The 19,571-nt window shown below is 42.2% G+C and overlaps 1 protein-coding gene across 1 annotated transcript in view; it reads left to right on the forward strand.

The window, feature by feature from the left end:
• The first annotated feature begins 15,693 nt into the window (after positions 1–15,693).
• The window catches only part of BARX2 (BARX homeobox 2), a 59,267-nt gene continuing 55,389 nt past the window's right edge, over positions 15,694–19,571 (forward strand). Inside the window, exon 1 of the mRNA XM_070952389.1 lies at positions 15,694–15,883. Coding sequence (XP_070808490.1) covers positions 15,694–15,883 — 190 coding nt within the window. The remainder of the gene's footprint in view (positions 15,884–19,571) is intronic.

Genomic DNA, 19,571 nt, shown 5'->3' on the forward strand with positions numbered 1-19,571 from the left:
AACTGTTTAAACTCTTGCCGCGGGGCTTCAAAGGGCGGTCCTACAGCTGATCAGTGTTAAAAGCAAACAAATGAGTTGGGTCATAAGTGCGAGGACTGGTCGTAAGTGCGAGGACCTTCCAGAAATGACTCTGACCAGCTAGCCACACCCACCTAGTCACATGACCTCCAAGCCACACCCACAAAATAAGCCACACCCACAGAACCGGTAGTAAAAAAATTTAGAACCCACCCCTGCTTTATAACTCAAGGTGGCAAACCTACACAATACTCCTTCCTCCTCCTCTCCCCCATAATAACAACGACAATCCTGTGAGGTGGATTGGACTGAGAGAGAGTGAGTGACCCAGCCGGCTTTTATGCCGAAGGTGGAACTAAATCACCATCTCTTGGTCAGCATCTTCACCACTAGACCATCAACTGGCAAATTTGGAGGTGAGTTTGATCTGGCTAAAAAAGTTAGTGTTTTACCTCCTTCCTTGCTAAGCATCTTCACTTTTACGTTCCCCCAGATTTGTTGTTTCTGAATCAATGCAGGAATGGAGTGAATTATTTTTTTTAACCAGACCCCTGGAAGGGGGGGGGGGCGTTGGGTGATCCTGACAGCTGTAAGAGGAGGGGGTTGAGCCCATGCAGCAGATGTTTGCTATTGAAGCCACTTCATTATTGGGTTAGAAACAAAACCCCCGATTCTTCCTGACCAAAGAGGCTGCCTTTGATTGACAGCTAGCGTGTGCTTCATATGACAAGAACTCTGACATTAAATTTCTCTCTCTCTCTCTCTCTCCCTTCCTCCCTCCCTCTCTCTCTCTCTCTTTAGAATCCAAATCTTTAATGAAATGTTTCCTTGGGAATTGTTTTTTCATGGAACACTAAACATTCTTGCACTCATGGATGCCCAGCTGTGTATTTTGTTCACCCATTTATCTTTCCCTTTCTGGCATGCTGGAGTAGACTTCAGACCAACTGTACCGGAGAACCCGACTGAAAGATTAACATGTGTCTTTCCTCCAAATCAGTTTCTTTCTCTTGTTTAATTTCTGAAAAGTTCACAACATCACATCTGATGGATGGATGGGAGGCTCACCCAATCCCTGACTCCAGATGGGCAAGGATTGATAAGAAACACACTTCACAGTACTTGAATTATGGAGCAAAAGGATAAAGGAAGCCTTGCTTAAATTTACAAGCTGTTATCCTTCACAGCCTTTAGTTCTGCTAACTGATTGATGGCCTCTTAAAGTGCCCAATAACGGCAATTTTGGGTAGTGTACAAATCATTTAAATCACTTTGCTTAAACATACAACAATCTAAGGCACAGATAATCGTGGAGAAAACTGATCTATGCAATGGCATAAAGAATCAATCAAACCCTAACATTTAATACAGCAGCAGTAGGAAAGCCATTAAAGAGCGACCACAGAATGAACAAAAAAGCATAAATATAGCATAAATAGCTCTAGAACAGGCAGAGTCTAAAAACAATTGTTTCTTAAACGGCTTAGAAAAGCAACAGAGAAGAGTAAGGGGGTGGATGGAGGGTTATGGTTTTTTATTTTTTTATATTGGGTTTTTATTGTTTGTAAGTTGTCCAGAGTGGAGTGGGTGGAGAAAAGAAAGAAAAGAAAAGAAAAGGAAAGAAAAGAAAAGAAAAGAAAAGAAAAGAAAAAAAGAAAGAAAGAAAGAAAGAAAGAAAGAAGAAAGAAGAAAGAAAGAAAGAAAGAAAGAAAGAAAGAAAGAAAGAAAGAAAGAAAGAAAGAGAGGAGAGGAGAGGGAGGGAGAGAAAGAGAAAGAAGGGAGGAAAGGAGGGAGGGAGGGAGAAAGAGAGAGAGAGAGAAAGAGAAAGAAAAAGAAAGAAAGAAAGAAAGAGGAGAGGGAGGGAGGGAGGAAGGAAGGAAGGGAGAGAAAGAGAAAGGAGGGAGGAAAGGAGAGAGAGAGAGAGAGAGAAAGAAAGAAAGAAAGAAAGAAAGAGGAGAGGGAGGGAGGAAGGGAGAGAAAGAGAAAGGAGGGAGAGAAAGAGAAAGAAGGGAGGAAAGGAGGGAGGGAGAAAGAGAAAGAAAGAAAGAAAGAAAGAAAGAAAGAAAGAAAGAAAGAAAGAGAAAGAAAGAAAAGAAAGAAAGAAAGAAAGCCAATAGAGCAATTATGAAAATTGTCCAGGCTCTTTAACTAGTAGTGGCCTTAGGAGGTGCTTGTATTTACTTCTGTGTAAAAAAAATAACGTGATGTTTGTGTGTTTTCTCTGTGTGTGCTTATTTACGGTCTGAAATTGCAATGTAAACTGCATAGATTCCATTTTAGGTCATGTCGCCAAGAAGTAGGAATGAGGGACTTAGAATGGAGCAGATACTTAATTTGGTCAATAATGATAGAAGAGAATATTTGTAGCTCAGGGTTGAACTGTACGGTCCTTGGTGGTCTCTGAGCTTGGTGGTTTTCTCGCACAGGTTTCATTATCAAATGAAATGGGTAATGATGAGGTTACCTACGGTAGTTTGGTAATAAAACATCTACAAGAAAACCACCAAGTTCAGAGACCATCAAGGACCCCACAGTGATAGTCTTTCCTTCTTTTCCTGCCTTCTCCTCCAACACAAGATTGATCCCATTCTGTTGAACTTTGGGCAAGTTATGGAGAGCCTCTCTAGCTCTTCATGCAATCTCTTTCCAACCTTTGTGGTAGGGGTTGAAACAGAGGTGGGATTCAGCAGGTTCTGACCAGTTCTGGAGAACCAGTAGTGGAAATTTTGAGTAGTTCGGAGAACCGGTAAATACCACCTCTGACTGGCCCCACCCCCATCTATTCTCTGCCTCCCAAGTCTGAGCTGATTGGGAGGAAATGGGGATTTTGCAATAACCTTCCCTTGGAGTGGGGTTGGGAATGGAGATTTTACAGTATCCTTCCCCTGCCATGTCCACCAAACCACGCCCACAGAACCAGTAATAAAAAAAAATTGAATCCCACCACTGGGTTGAAAGCATAACACAGAGAAAACTTTACAGAGCATGGCTTCCAAATTTCTTTCCAACTGCTTAAGGGCAGATTTGTCCTGGGTCAAACTGTCGGGAGGGAAGGAAAAGGGGATTTAGGATGGAGCAGTCAATAACATTCTGATCTGTTGCCCTACTGCCTCTCCTATCAGGATATCTAGAGGACTTTTTCCCCTTGGATTTTGGTCTCCACAATCTGTGACTGTAGACAGCTCATTTTCAGACTCATATCTTAATAAGGACTGTGGCTCCCACCACATCAAATGTCATCCTCTTCTGTTCAGTTTTGGAAGAGTCATTGCAGGGATTGTTAATCCAACAGATGTTTCTAGCAGTTTTGTGGGCCTTCCTTTCAAAATTCTACCAGATTGCAAAGAATAAAAATATCCTCACCTGATTTTGAAGGGACCCCAATGTAGACTCTAGGAAAGATTTTTCTGGTGAGGGAGTTTTATAGAATCCAACTCTGAAATGCTTTTTTAAAAATTTTATAGCCACTCATCTGACTTCCTTAGAGTGAAGGTTTCTCAAGAAGATCTAAGTCCAGGCAATTAAATTTTGGAAAAGTAGCTTATTTACTTTATTTGTTTGAGTTATATGCTCAACTCTCTTACTGTAGCAATTCTGGATGGCTAACAACAGGTTGATTGATTGATTTAGTAAATTTATAGTATGCCCATCTCATACACATGATTCTGGGCAGCCCACAAGTAGAATAAAACCAGTACAAGAGAACCAGAGTTTTGGGTTTTTAAAAATAAAACGAAAATAACATAAATGTAGCAGCCAAGACTCACTGGAGAAGAGCCTAATGCTGAGAAAGATTGCGGGCAAAAGAAGAAGGGGGCTGGATGGAGTCACTGAAGCAGTCGACGTGAGCTTCAAGGGACTCCAGAGGATGGTAGAGGACAGGAAGGCCTGGAAGAACATTGTCCATGGGGTCACGATGGATCGGGCACAACTTCGCAACTAATAACAACAAGCAGCCAAGAAGACTCACAACCTAGTCCAGCTAACCATGATATGGGCTCATCTATTCTAACAGATTTCCCATGCTTGATGGCAAAGCCGGGTTTTTAAACCTGTCAAAGTCCAGCAGAGTTGGTGCAAGTCTAAGTTTGGGGGAGAGAGGGAGGACGAGTCATGGTGGCGCACTGGTTAGAGTGCAGTACTGCAGGCTACTTCTGCTGACTGCAGGCTGCCTGCAATTTGGCAGTTCGAATCTCACCAGGCTCAAGGTTGACTCAGCCTTCCATCCTTCCGAGGTGGGTAAAATGAGGACCCAGATTGTTGGGTGGGGGGGCGCGATAGGCTGATTCTGTAAACCGCTTAGAGAAGGCTACAAAGCACTGTGAAGCGGTATATAAGTCTAAGTGCTAAAGAAGGAAGGGAGAAAGAGGAAGGAAGGAAGGAAGGAAGGAAGGAAGGAAGGACTATGGTGGCACAGTGGTTAGAGTGCAAAACTGCAGGCTACTTCTGCTGACTGCTGGCTGCCTGCAATTTGGCAGTTCGAATCTCACCAGGCTCAAGGTTGACTCAGCTTTCCATCCTTCCAAGGTGGGTAAAATGAGGACCCAGATTGTTGGGGGCCACAGGCTGACTATGTAAACCGCATAGAGAGGGCTGTAAAAGCACTGTGAAGTTCTTCACAGAAAAGAGCCTTGGTAGTACAGTGGTCTAAAGCACCCTGTTATTAAGACCAGCTGCCTGCAATTACTGCAGGTTCGAATCTCGCCAGGCTCAAGGTTGACTCAGCCTTCCATCCTTTCTAAGGTAGGTGAAATGAGGACCCAGTTGTGGGGGCAATAAGCTGACTTTGTATAAATATACAAAAGGATGAAGGCTATTGCTTAGCACATTGTAAGCCGCCCTGAGTCTCCGGAGAAGGGCGGCATATAAATCAAATTTTTTAAAAAAAGTGGTATATAAGTCTAAGTACTATTGCTGTTGCTAATCAACATTAGGAAAAGATCCTCATGGTAAAAACTCACTTTATTCTAAATTCAACCAGAACCACATGGGATCCAACTAACTAACTGGCCGCCCAAAGGCAGGAAAAACTACAATGGCCTCAGAGTGTCTCAGGCAAACAAGCAGCTGTGAGGCTTTGGGCTGGCTTATCACTTTCTCCCTCCCCAGGCTTGTATGCAATCCTTACAAGCTGTCAGAAGTTGTTACCAAGTTATAATTTCGAACACAACACCAAGCAACGAGTTAAATATCTGAATGGAGCGTAGCTGTATTGCCTACGCAATTTGCATCGCATCTGAGTGTAACTGAAATCTATTGCATTGCATCTGACTGTAACAAAATTCTATTTTTTTGGCCCAAGTCCTGTCCATTGTGTTTTGGTGTAGGGTGCCTTAGCAAGCAACTGGAGGATTGGATGTGATTCTTGGCTGGAAAAAGCTTGCCCATCCTGACTTTAGAGTTTAATGCCAGCCATTGAGGTCTGGAAACCACCTGGCAACCACTACAGAAGACAGGACTAACCTAATACCAATCAATCAAATAAGCTACTCTTGTGAAAAACCAGTCAAAGTTTCCAGACCATGTTTAAATGCAGCCCCTTGAAAAACACAAGATAAGGGAGTGTGAATTTTGGTTTGCCTAACTGGCATAGCTCCTTATTTTCGGAGAGAGACAGGGAGGGAGGGAGGGGGAGGGAGGGAAGGAGAAAGAGGGAGAGGGAGAGAGAAGAAACCACAAGGGAGAAATAAAGACTAAAAGTTCCACTTCATTCTTTGAAACTTTTGTACTATTCAGACTTTCTCGCAACTTTTTTTACTTTTCTACAACAGGTGCACAACGTGGTTTAAAAGAGACTGCAAAAATGTTAAGCAAATATAAGACATCTTAAAATATTACTGCTGATCTTTATAGTATTATTATAATTATTACTATCTTTCATCAATACTGAATCAGTGCAGCCGCAGCTACTGTACTGCGGATCTGTGAGAGTTAAAATGTGCCATGCAGGATACTAAGAATTCCAGCAATGTGTAAAATTATCAGAAACAAAGATGTGTTAGATTGTCCGAAGTCACTTTGTATAATATTTTTTAAAAAATGATAAGTAGAATTTATGAATGGAATAAAGGAGTCCGATGTGTAACAGTTTTAAACTGATTACATGTTATAAAGGGTATTTTATAAGTGTAGAATGCTTGCTCTTCATTTTCCTGAAACTAAAAATTAAATTTAAAAGCGCACGCATAAGTTTGGATATGTTTTCTACCCTCAATCTGAATCCGCAAGTGTTTCCCAGTAGCAAAATATTTATGTTTGTTTATGCCAGTAAAATTGCACTGTAATTGGTTCACTTTTGATTGGGGAATACTCCATACTTTTTTTAAAAAAAAAAAAAAAGCTGAACAGTTGCTGGGATACATATACATAGATGCACGCAAACACCAAAGCACATCAAGAGAAGAGTGATCAACAAGGTTTGTGACTTTATTCTAGTTGTTTTGATCACACAGAAAGAAAAAGTCATTGATCAATGGCTGAAAATTGGACTCATTAAAGCAAGTGATGGAATATTCCAATGAACCTTTTAGATCAGGGGTCTCCAACCCTGGCAACTTTAACCCTGGCGGACTTCAACTCCCAGAATTCCCCAGCCAGCTTTGCTTAAAGTTGCCAGGGTTTGGAGACCCCCGTTTTAGATAGGAGAGGGTTTGAAATAGAAAAAGAAACAACTTTATTTAAAAATCATGAAAAGGAAGGGGAGATTTACACAGAAATCCTTCCAATTCCATTCTCCTTCTGTCTGATAATGTTGATTCCTCCCCCACCCGCACCCCCACCCTTCTCCGTGCTCAACAGCTTTATGGTATGCAGAGAAGGAATTAGTCCGAAGAAAGCACGTACTGTATGCAGACAGGAAAAATAATGGATGTGAAATCATCTCCATCAAACTGCGGCCAAATGGAAGGTTGGCTTGATCGGTTGTTTCTCTCGCATCTCTGATTTAAATTAATTAATTAATTATATCGGCTGAAGGTGCCTTCTAAGCAAGCACAAAATCAGCCTTTCCTTTCTTTCTTTCTTTCTTTCTTTCTTTCTTTCTTTCTTTCTTTCTTTCTTTCTTTCTTTCTTTCTTCTTCTTTCTTTCCTTCCTTCCTTCCTTCCCTCCCTCCCTCCCTCCCTCCCTCTTTCTTTCTTTCTTTCTTTCTTTCTTTCTTTCTTTCTTTCTTTCTTTCTTTCTTTCTTCTTTCTTTCTTTCCTTCCTTCTTTCCTTCCCTTCCTCCCTCCTTCTTTCTTTCTTTCTTTCTTTCTTTCTTTCTTTCTTTCTTTCTTTCTTTCTTTCTTTCTTTCTTTCTTTCTTTCTTTCTTTCTTCCAAGTCGGAGAACGTTTGCTTAGAAGGAATTGAGATTTAACACGCCCTGTATATTTCAGGAGAATGGAAGTTGGGGAAAGGAATGACCCGGTGAACGTGAGAAGGAGTTGGCGCTGAGCCTTCTTCGTCCTCCGGATCTTTGATCAAGTTACCTGCAGGGCGAAGAAAACTTTCAAGCACAATTCCAAGAAGAAGAAGAAGAAAAATAAAATAAAATAAAATAAAAATCCCCTTACACAACCTTCCCTGTGCCTCGTTTCTCAAGTTGTCTTGTTCTGTTTCACGAAATCTCAAACCCAAGGACACCAGCTGTCACTCCAAAAAATACCAGCGCTTCTTTAATAATTTATATATTTATAAGGAAGAAGGGCCTGGGTTGTTGTTGTTATTTTTTGGGGGGTTTTGGGGGCGACAATAAATGAAAAGTAAATTGAATAGACTGCCAAATATCCTAAAAGTGAAATGAAGTTTAGAGCAAAGCAACTTAGAAAAACATCAGTTAATGGAAATTTTAAGCTTCTTTATTGTACTATCTGAAGGTAGGTGTCGTACCTGCTACAATTTAAACGTCTAAATAAAAACAATCCTTGGCTTGTAGAATTGCAAGTGGAGTAACAGAGTTGGAAGAGACTTTGGAGGTCTTCTATCTAGTCCAACCGTCCTTTCTGTTCTTCTAAGTAGTATTCTTGCAGAAATTCTAATTTCCCCGTTCAGTCCCTTCCCCACCCCCACCCCCAGTTTATGGGAGATCCCCGTTGGCCTCTGAAGTTCAGTCTCCTTTTCTTTCTCTTCCTCGAAAGAAGGCAGAATGCCAACCAGGATTCGCTATCATCCGTGTCCTGTTTAATTCTCCTTCGTTTATTTTGAGCCTGGAAGAAGAGCAAGCAGAAAAATTAATATTTTCTGGGTCTTCCCTTTTATTGGAAAATCTGTGGTGGTTTCCTTGAGAAGAATCAGAATAAAATAGGGACTGGATCAAGGGTCAAATCCAGCAGGTTCTGGAGAACCGGTAGCAGAAATTTTGAGTAGATCAGAGAACTGGCATATACCACCTCTGGCTGGCCCCAGAGTGGGGAGGGAATGGAGATTTTGCAATATCCTTCCCCCAGGAGTGGGGTGAGAATGGGGATTTTGCAGTATCCTTCCCATGGAGTGGGGTGGGAATGGAGATTTTGCAGTATCCTTCCTCTGCCACGACCACCAAGCCACACCCACCAAGCCACGCCCACAGAACTGGTAGTAAAAAAAATTGGATTTCACCACTGGATTGGATGGAGAAAAATTCATTGCAGCCAGGCGTTCGATCCTTAACCCACATAGGATCTATAATATTATCCATTTCTCTCTCAAGTATCTATTGCGGTTTTAGGATGACACTCTCTTCCCTTCATTCAACAGCGCCGATTTCAAAGAATCTGCGGTTAAAAGAGGAAGTGGGGTTTTTTTTTACACTCACATGATGACTAAACTTTGTTAACTTAAAATTGCAGAGTTTTAAGACAGAGGTTCTTTAATTTAAAGCCAATCCGACTGACTGAGACGCGGATTGACCGGTCTGAAATAAAAAGGCCCACGGGGGAGGGGAGAGGAGAGGGGGTGGGGAATCCCCAGCGGCTGCTTCTGAAGCAAGGGAAGCGCGCACTTCGCTTTCCCAGAAACCCATCCCATTGAGGTCAATGGGAGTTACTCTCGAAGAATTTGGCAATTCCCCCCCCTCTTGCGCGCCGTGGCTTTTCTTGGCTGTGTTGGGGTCTTTTGCACCGGCGTTGCACACCGGCAAAGCGGACACAAAATACACACAAGGGGCCGCTCGGTCTCCGCTGTGGGGCTTTGGGTTGGGGAATATGGGCCTCGAAGGTTTGCGTCTTTTCCTCTCTTTCTGATATTCAATGGGGGAGGAGGGGGTGTCGTTTGACTTGTTTTAAAGTACACACAGACACAGACACAGACACACACACACACACACACACAGAGAGAGAGAGAGAGAGAGAGAGAGAGAACCTTGGGAGAACAAGATCCACTTGATTGTCCCTTTTTGGCTCTTCTTCCCGATTTTTTGAATCGACTTCAGACGTTATTCCTAACTGCCTTAAATGGCTAGGCTTTATTCGTTTATTTATTGTTTATTGTTTGTTTATCTATCTATCTATCTATTATTATTCTCTTTTATTCATTAAACATGAAACTCAGTCAACTGAACATTTTAAAATATATCACAAATATTACTGACTGATGCTGATGGTTGATACGGCTTGCTGCCAGCATCCTATGTATTATATTATTATTAGTTAATCGTTAGTGAGATTCACAGCCTTTGAGGCTGGTTATTATTAATTATTATTTCTAAATTATTTATTTATTTATTTATTTCTATAATTTATAATTATAGAATTTTTAATTATAAATTAAAATAATTTATTTCTAAATTATTTCTAAATTATTTATTTATTATTATTATTAAATTATTATTATTTATTATTATTTATTATTATTTATTATTATTATTATTATTATTATTATTATTATTAATAATAATAATAATAATAATAATAATAATAATAATAATAATAATAATAATAATAATAATAATGATTTAAAAAAACCTGGATATCACGATTGTGGAGAAGAAAAAAAGTGTGGATCGTGGACATTGCCATACCTGGTGACAGCAGAATCGATGAGAAACAACTTGAAAAAGTCACCAGATAATCAGGACTTGAGAATCGAACTGCAGAGACTCTGGCATAAACCAGTGCAGGGGGTTCCAGTGGTACTCGGCACACTGGGTGCTGTGCCTAAAGACCTAGGCAAGCACTTAAAAACAATTGGCGCTGACAAGATCACAATTGGTCAGCTGCAGAGGCCACCTTACTGGGATCTGCTCGCATAATGATGCATCACGCAGTCCTAAACACTTGGGAAGTGTTCGACTAGTGATTTGGGATACGAAATCCAGCATGGTCATCTCGTTTGCTGTGTATAAAAAGAAAATAATAGTAATAGTAATAACTTAATCTTCAATTCGATTCACAGTCTGGGACTGTTAAAATCTTAACAGTTCAAGCCCTAACCAAGGATCTAAGAGCTGTTAAGGTAATGTCTAAGTACATACCCAGTTCCGAGTAAGGTGGCTCTTTGCAAAGTCAGAATATTCAGGTCAGATAAATTCAAAATTTCCATGGGTATTGCTCCGAGGGTTCCAATTACTATTGGTACCATCGTTGATTTCTTCCTCCACAATCGCTCAACTTCTATTTGTAAATCACAATATTTTGTTTTTGTTTTTTTCCCTAGCTGGTTCTCTTCGATTGGTGCATCACCTGATATTGCAATATCAATGAACTTGACTTTTCCCCCCCCTTTGTTCTTTTCCGCAATAGTCATGTCAGGCGTGTTGCTGTGGGCCAGATGTCTGTTGGCTTGGATCGGAAAGTTATTATTTCATGTTGTATCTCTCCCCTTCTGATTTCATTGTATGAAAGTTTATAAACCTAATCCCTTCATGCCCGGATTCCAAGTTAAGTAAACAAAGGCAGGACTGGATTGGGAGGAGCAGAATTACAGAAGTGATAAAATAAGAAACGAACAGGCAGATATCCCACCGGTTCAGCAAGAAACTAAGAAAAGGAGGGGGGAGGGGCACGGCTTCCTTGCCCTTCTTCGCCCAATTGCAGAGTCACTACAATTATAATGACTCCATCGTGAACGGTAAGGAGTTGCTCCCTAAATGTGGGTTACTACAGGATTTACCAGGGGAAAATCAAATGAATTCTAGATATATGCAGGTAGAGATTTCTAGATACGGAAATATGCAGACCTGCTGGAGATGTTATAAGATAGGAAAGCTTATTATTACTATTACTATTACTATTACTATTAGTATTACTACTACTACTACTACTACTACTACTACTACTATTATTATTATTGGTTAATCTTTAGTGAGATTCACAGCCTTTGAGGCTGGTTAATAGCTCAGCAGCTCGAGTCCTAACCAAGGACCTAGGAACTGTTAAGGTATCCTTGGAGGATGTAAGCTGTTCCGAGTAAGGTGGTTTTTTGTAGAGTCAAAATGTTCAAATCCGGCAAATTTAGAATTTCTAAATAGCGGGGTAGCCCTTTGTTCCAAGGGCTCCAATTACAATCGGGACAACACATTATTATTATTATTATTATTATTATTATTATTATTATTATTATTATTATTATTATTATTATTATTATTATTAATAATAATAATAATAATTATTATTATTATTAAAATAATTTTTATACAAAGTCAGCTTATTGCCCCCACAATCCGGGTCATTATTATTATTTATCCACACGGAATAAATAAAATACTATTCACCCAGCCACCTATCCACCTTGGAAGGAGAGATTTAAAACAACATTATTATTATTTTTCCCGTTTGCTTGGTTTTTTTTAGTCCTACTAGAGAGCGGAGGGCCATTTTTCTGATGGGGGAAGGGTGTTTTTTAGAAAGTTTTCGAGAGAAAAATGCGACAGGAAGGAAGAGCGGCCAAGCCTGGAGGCTGCTTAAAAGCAGGAGAAGAGAGTAAGGATCAAAGAAGGGAGAGCAACGTGTTCTTTGAATGGGTGCGGAAGAAGGGGGGTGGGTGGGTGAGTGGGGAAAAAAACATTCAAGGCGAAGGGAACGGCTGGAAAAGCCCCCTTCCCTGGCGCAAAACGGTTTTGGGGAAATACTGCAACGCGCTAATCGGGCAACGCGTGGAACGGGAACGTCGAGCGGAGCGCGAGAAATCTGGGATTGGGGGTTTTCTCCGTGGTCGCAGGAAGGTGGTGAGGTGCGAGTTGCGGGGAAGTCCGGTGGCTTCTACCCGGAGGAGGTGGAGGAGAGATATAGAGGAGGAATTGCTCCGTCCATAAAACTCCAGGCTATTCTCGAAGAAGGGTCAAAATTATCCCTGACTGCATCTAATGGGGGTGGGGTGGGGTGTCCCGTCCAAAGCGGACCCCATAAGTGCAACTCGCGAGCCTGATTTCATCCAATCCAAGTGCAATTCGATCGCTAAAACAGCCCGGGGAATAATTTGAAGAGTTGGTTAGGTTTTCCTCCTAGATTCATGTTTACCGGACTATTTACCTTGTGTGTCATATATTAGGGGAGTGGGGGAAGAGTTCCTGGTCCCGGGGTGCTACGTGAGGGAGCTGCACCCTGAAAGAACCTTCCGTCCCAGGATTTGGGGACCTTTGCAAAAATCCCGGAGCCGAAGCCCACCAGGCGGGAAGAGACGCGCTCCCCGAGGCGCGCTGTCAAAAGCCAACTCCGTACAAAGCCAGCCGAGAGCCGAGGAAAGGAACGAAAATTGAAGGCTGTTAAAGGTTTGGCTTCACCTGCCTGCAGCTCCTGAAGTGGAGAAGAAGGTTGGCTATTGACTGAATCGGCTACTGGGGGCTCTTTCCCCACAAAGGAAGAGCGCTTTTTTTTTTTTTTTTTTTTTTTTTTGCGGGAGCTGTCTGGGCGGGAGCGAGCGAGAGCGTGATCGGTTGATTTTTCACGCCGCTTTTGCACCTCGCAGCTCCCGCGTAGATATCGAAAATCCAGGAGGAGAGCGCTGACAATGTACATAAGCCTTAACATCGATAAAGCCGATAGATAGATAGATAGATAGATGAGAGAGAGAGAGAGAGAGAGAGAGAGAGAGAGAGAGAGAGAGAGAGAGAGAGAGAGAGAGAGAGAGGGAGGGAGGGAGGGAGGAAGGAAAAAGAGAAAGAGAGATAGAAGGAAAGGAAAGGAAAGGAAGAAGAGAGGGAAGGGAAGGGAAGGGAAGGGAAGGGAAGGGAAGGGAAGGGAAGGGAAGGAATGGAATTCCGGTTCCGACCCTCGAGCTAGTAGTGGGAATGAAATCCCAGGAAGCCGAATAAAATTCAAGCTGGTTTTGCAAATTTTCGGACCTTGAGTCTCTCTTGATCGTGGCTGACTGGAGTGCACATTCAGTATCCTGAATCGGCAAAGGGTTGGATCAAGTCCGTGGGTGGGAAAAGCTTTCTCGTTTCTTTTAGACGTCCAAGTCTACGAAGTCGGTTCCTCCAAGCTCAGTTAAGACTTACCAGGCAGATGTGTAGGATTGCGCCTGGGCGCATCTCATCCCTTGAGATGATTTCACACCGAAGCCTATTTACCCGCAGAACCCATTGTGGCTAATAGGACTGTTTTAGTACCCACAGTTTCTGTGTGCCTGCCTGCGCGCGTGTGTGTATGTATGTATGTGTACAATGCTACAAAGTACTATAGTTATTTGCTAGGATATCCTTAAGAACAAAGAATGGGATGTTTCCATTACAAAAACAACTTCTATATACTCAGAGACCATCTGATGCTCCGGCCAAGGTTCTCTTCTTTTAGCGGACTCGGCCCCGAAGACCTCCCTTTCCCAACGATTCCTGCAAGCCTTCCATCCCTTGGGGATTTGCGCACGTTTGCTAGGAAGCAAATATTAACCGGCCCCCACAAAAAGCATTGAAAGGGACCGGATCACAGTCAGGGCACCTGTTAAGGCCCTGGGCGTTATATTGAGCTGGGTTAGGCCAGGACCCCTTGTTGAACTTCACCTGAGTGTAGGGTCCCTCTGCTTTTCCCTTGGGGAAAAAAAGCAGAACGGGGGTGGTATCAGCGCTATCGAGTGGAGCCTATTTGTGGTTTGGCATAATTCGGATCCAACTAAAAATGCCCATAGTCAAGGCGATGGTTTTCCCATTTGCAATGTATGGCTGCGAAAGTTGGACCATAAGGAAGGATGAGCGCCAAAGAATGGAGGTTTTTGAACTATGGTTCTGGAGAAGACTCCTGCCCAGTGGTGAAATCTAAATTCCAGAACGAAGTGGCTGGATGGAGTCACTGAAGCAGAAGGCTTGAGCTTCAATGGATTCCAGAGGATGGTAGGGGACAGGAAGGCCTGGAGGAACGTTGTCCATGGGATAGCGATGGGTCGGACACAACTTGGCAACTAACAACAACAAATCGAAGTCCACCAGGGCTTCTGGGGACCCCTTTAAGTCTCCAATGGAGACTTTAGGTCTCTAATGGAGACTTTAAAGGTTCGTTGTTGTTTTTTCCCCAGCTTCTGCTGCAAAAGCGGGAGGGAAGATGCATATAAGCCTGGATAGCTCAACAGACTAAGCACTGTAATTTAACACCAGCTGTCTGCAATTTAAGTAAGATCGAATCTCCCCAGGCTCAAGGTTGACTCAGCCTTCTATCCTTTCTAAGGTAGGTAAATTCAGGACCCAGTTTGTGGGGGCAATAAGCTGACTTTGTATAAAAATATACAAAAGTATGAAGGCTATTGCTTAACGCACTGTAAGCCGTCCTGAGCCTCCGGAGAAGGGCGGCATATAAATCAATTTTTTTAAAAAAATGAGAAGATACTCACGGATGACGACCTTATCAAGAAAATTTTGGAGTGTGCTGAAATGAATAAATTGACATTTGAAATTAGGGAACAAGAAGATAAACAATATTATTTGACATGGGATTTATTTTATCAATGGTTAGACAAGAAAGAATGGAAATGAAATAGGAAATATGAAATGGATAAGATAATAAAACATATAAAGGGTTTTTTTCCCCCCCTTATAGAGGACAATTCACTGTTAAATAGTTGGTAAATGAGAATAATAATGTAATAAACTGTTATATAAGAAAATGTTGGATAGAGGATTAAGCACAAAAGATTTGTAGCCGATCAATACACTTTCTGTAATTGTAAGGGATGATAATCGTTTTATGTTTGAAGTTTTGTTTAAAAATAAAAAAAAAATTCCAAAAAATAAAAATAAAAATAGAAGAGGCGGGGAAGTGAATCCTCCCTTACACATAGACGCACACGCACTCTCTCTCTCTTACACACACTCTCACACACACACACACTAGCGCAGCCAAGCCTTCACCCCAACCCCTGGGCCTTCTTCCAGCTGGAAGAGGGAGGGGAAGCCAATCCACACCTCGGATTCTTAAAATAGAGAGATGACTCGCTCTCCCGCACAGCCCGCGGTCGAACAATGGGGTCGCTGCGGATGATAGGCGCCTTTGATTGACAGCTGGGGTGTTCTGAGGAAGGGCTGGGTGCGCGGCTCGCTCTCTCCGAGGCTTATATAGAGGCTGGAGGTGGGGAAGGCAGGAGGAGAGCGCGGCTGGCAGGCAGGCAAGGCAGGCAAGTAAACAAGCAAGGCAGAGAGTCAACCCTACGAGAGAAGCAGGCAGGCAGGATCACTGGATCCGTGGATCCCCGCGGCCGCCTGTTGCTGGGCTTTTCTTCTCCTTCTCGCTCACCTCCCGAGGTCCGGCGGTCCCTCCGGGTTTCTACCTCTTCCCACCCCCACCCCCCCCCACCCGCCATGCACTGCCAAGGCGGGCTCCGGCTGCCTTCTCCCGGGCAGCAGCTGAAAGCAGCCAGGCGGCGCTACAAGACCTTCATGATCGACGAGATCCTCTCCAAGGAGACCTGCGATTACTTCGAGAAGCTCTCGCTCTACTCCGTCTGCCCTTCGCTGGTCGTCCGGCCCAAAGCTTTGCACTCCTGCACCGGTAAGAGGCTTTCTCCCCACTTGAGAAGGACGAAGCTTTTTTGGGTGGGTGTTTGGGTGGGGTGGGGGTGGGGGACAGCCCGGCTGCGGGGTTCTGATCCTGCCTCAGGGGTCCAGGTAAAGGAAGCTTAAGGATGGATGGAGACCTCTCCTCTCCTCTCCTTTTTTTCTCCTGTCTCCCTCCCTCCCTCCCTCCCTCCTTCCTTCCTTCCTTCCTTCCTTCCTTCCTTCCTTCCTTCTCTCCTCTCCTCTCTTCTCCTCTCCTCTCCCTTCTTTCTCCTGTCTCCTTCCTTCCTTCCTTCCTTCCTTCCTTCCTTCCTTCCTTCCTTCCTTCCTTCCTTCCCTTCCTCTCCTTTCCTTTCTTTCCCCTGTCCCCTTCCTTCCTTCCTTCCTCTCCTCTCCTCTCTCCTGCTAATTTCCTTTCTCCTTTCCTTTTCCCTTCCTTTCCTTTCTCTCAATTTCCTTTCTCCTTTCCTTTTCCCTTCCCTTCCTTTCTCTCAATTGCCTTCCGTTTCTCCTTGCTTCCCTTTCTCCTTCCTTTCTCCTTCTTTCCTCCCTTCCTCCCTTCCTTTTGTTCCTTCCTTCCTTCCTTTCTCTCTCTCTCTGCAAATTGTTTGCCAAAGAAGCCACAAAACTCTTCCCTTAGAAATACGTTTCTAGGGGCGCTGTCGCTTATTGAATGTCAACATTTGTGGTCTTTAAAGCAAGGAAGGCTTTTAATGGAAAGTGGCATACACAGTGCTTGTCGTATTACTTGTCCAGCTGTAACCCTCTGAGAAGCAAACCAGGTGTGGGGGGGCACAGACTTACCTGAAACGAATATTCAGTCAGTTGGTTGCAGGCATCCCACTTTGAATTTGACCAGGAGCAAAGAGAGTTTCACACGCGCACACACAATTATTAAGGGTAATCTCTCGCAAAGCGAGATTATTGCCAAGGATTTGGGATCAGCAACTGGAGAGATTATCTGTGTTTCAGAGAAAGTCTCAGTTGCTCTCCACCCCCATTCCCAGTCCCGAAACTAAGATCCGAGTGTGAGAAGGAACTTTAGAAACCAACCCCTCTGATTAGGGCAGATCAATCAAGCAAATAATTCCCAATAAGTCTGTTTCTCAAATGCTTGGCAAGCAAATGTTTTCCCAATTGTCACTTACCCTGTTATATCTCCTATGACTTCAAAGGCAGCAAGTGCCAACCGTTGGTGCCCACTGCGACAATAGAAGTGTATCTTCTCTTGCATTTGTCTTTCCGTGTTGACAGGCAGGCAACTGTCCTCCGGATCCAAAAAGGACCCAGAAATAATACCTAGGCGAAGGGTTTAAGTAAGGGAAGGAAGGTGAGTTGGATAAACCCTTCCAAGTGCTGTTAGGAGCTCAGATCTTCAGATGGGGCTGCTTACAATACACCCGTAGTTAGTACTTACTACATGCACACTTGTCTTCTAAAGTTGAGCTTCTATGCTGAGCCAAGAGTCCAAGATAAAGTCATCCTGCTTTCTGATTATACGCAGAAGAGCAAATAGGATTGATTGTAAATTGTGCATGTTGTGAGTTTGGGATTAAAATAAGGAGAATTGTTTTGTCTATGGAGATCCTCACTCATGGTTGTCCCAAAAGTGCTTTTCCAAAAGGCAGCTGGATTTTTTTTTGGTTTTTTTTTCCTTGAAGACGTTTTGCTTCTCATCCAACAAGCTTCTTCAGTTCTGAACTGAAGGAGTGAAGGAGCTTATAATTGGATGAGGAGCGAAAACATCTCCAAGCAAAAAACCAAGGAAGTCCAGTTGCCTTTTGAAAAAGCATCTTTGGGAGAATGGTTTTGTTTTCATTTCCTTCCCATAAAATAGTCAGCTTTCCCAGTATTTTTTTTTTTAACAGTTACAGAACTTGGCAAAAGAGCTGAGGCAGCTTTGGACTGGGCCGGAAGAAGCAGGAATCAGTTAGAGCTTTGGTTTAGTGTAGTCCTTGTAGACAGATCTTCTTTCACGAAATCTTCTCTTCTCCAATCCTAAGCAAAAATTAGATCTTTTTATATATGGTTCAGAAATATGACCTCTAGCATGGTTCTCCTGTAGATGTTTGCAAAGAGTTGCTTATCTTGCTTCAAAAGTCAATGCTCCAATTCCATTTCTTGCCTTCATATTATTATAGTATAGTGGCTGGATTTTGTTCAAGCCAAGACATACTGAAATGCTCTTTTTTTTTTCTAGCTCTGAAGTTTATTAGAATGACAAATCAATGAAACTCGAGTTCAGGTATCCTACCAAGCCATTTTGCTAAATCAACCCCAAATTGTTGGGTTTAAGATATAAACTGAGATTTATAAATAACGAAGGGTAGGTTCACATATCCCGCCAAGCCAACATCAAGGAAAACATCCTAAATCTTAACATAGTGTGTGAATTCAACCTTTTGCCCGGCTTAATTTAATTTGCAGAGTTAACATCAGGTTAAAATATAAAGAAATGCTTTGTTGCTTTGAAAGACGCGTGGGATTTCTATATAATAAATAAAGTGTCCCATTGTCTTCGAGGATGTAATCCAATTCCAAGACGATTGCAACTTATTTCCTTGTTAGGAAATAAGATTAACTGAAATAGAAACCGATTAGTTACAATGATCTTGCAAGCATTGGGTGTAAACATTGATCCGTTGACATGCCTATGATTTAAATGTGATGTAAACTCACTAATACTTTATTCAAGTATTAAACTGCAAGACCCAGTTCGCTTAAATCTTTGGGGGCAAATATATTTCTTTTATTATGAAGCTACCCAGGCCAATTTCTCCATACTTTTCTAAAGTACTTCATTAGGAAATATTCTGTCCCTGAAAATCAGTGAGTGTGTAATTGGAGAATCAGAAAATATTTTAATCCATTTTTTCTCTTTTGGGACAAGAAATGAAAATGTGTTCAAAAAGTGTATTGAGTTTAATGGAACCAAAAATCCTACTAATCCCAATTTGATCAAAGGATAATTTTTTTTCAATTGTTAGCCCACTAAGGTCGTGTTTAGAAATAATTTAACATTGACTGTGGCTAATGCAAAAGGTTTTCATACAGAGCCCCCACTAATAGTTGTATACATTTTACCAAGTATCCAACAGAGCTGTTGTGTAATAAATATTTTAGGATGGGGAAAAGTTATATAATATATTTAGCCAATCAAGTGGAACATATTGGCACAGCGATTGTAACATTTTGAAATAAGCTCTGTGTGCTTTGAATAGCTAAAGTCTTACTCTCACCTGTTCTACTCCTGTAAAACCAATGGCAGTGTAACTCCGATCAGTAAAATTAGTATTTTTAAACCCCATTTTAATAGAACAGGTGTTCTCCTGTCTCCAAAACAAAAGATTGCGCTGACATTTAATGGTGTGTAGGTCGCTTTTAAACATAACATTTAAAAGAAAATTGTGACAGTTTCAGATTTTTTTCTTACTTTGAGGCTGTTAATTGTGCTAAAAGCCAAAGTCATTAAATTTGTCTCAGGAAAAAAAAAAAAAAGCCAAGAATTGGAAATCGGGTGTGGTTACTTCATCAAGCACCCTGTGTGTGTAGATTAAGTATGTTATCATTAATGCAGATCTCAAGAAACTGCATCGATCATAACACGAGTGGCAAAACATTTTCGTGACAAATAATGTTTAAAACAAAAGCAGAAAGTTATTGGGCAGGGATTCTTTTGGAAG

This window comes from Pituophis catenifer, unplaced genomic scaffold, assembly GCF_029215685.1.
Source record: "Pituophis catenifer annectens isolate HBS135680 unplaced genomic scaffold, rPitCat1.0.hap2 SCAF_12, whole genome shotgun sequence".
NCBI lineage: Eukaryota > Metazoa > Chordata > Lepidosauria > Squamata > Colubridae > Pituophis > Pituophis catenifer.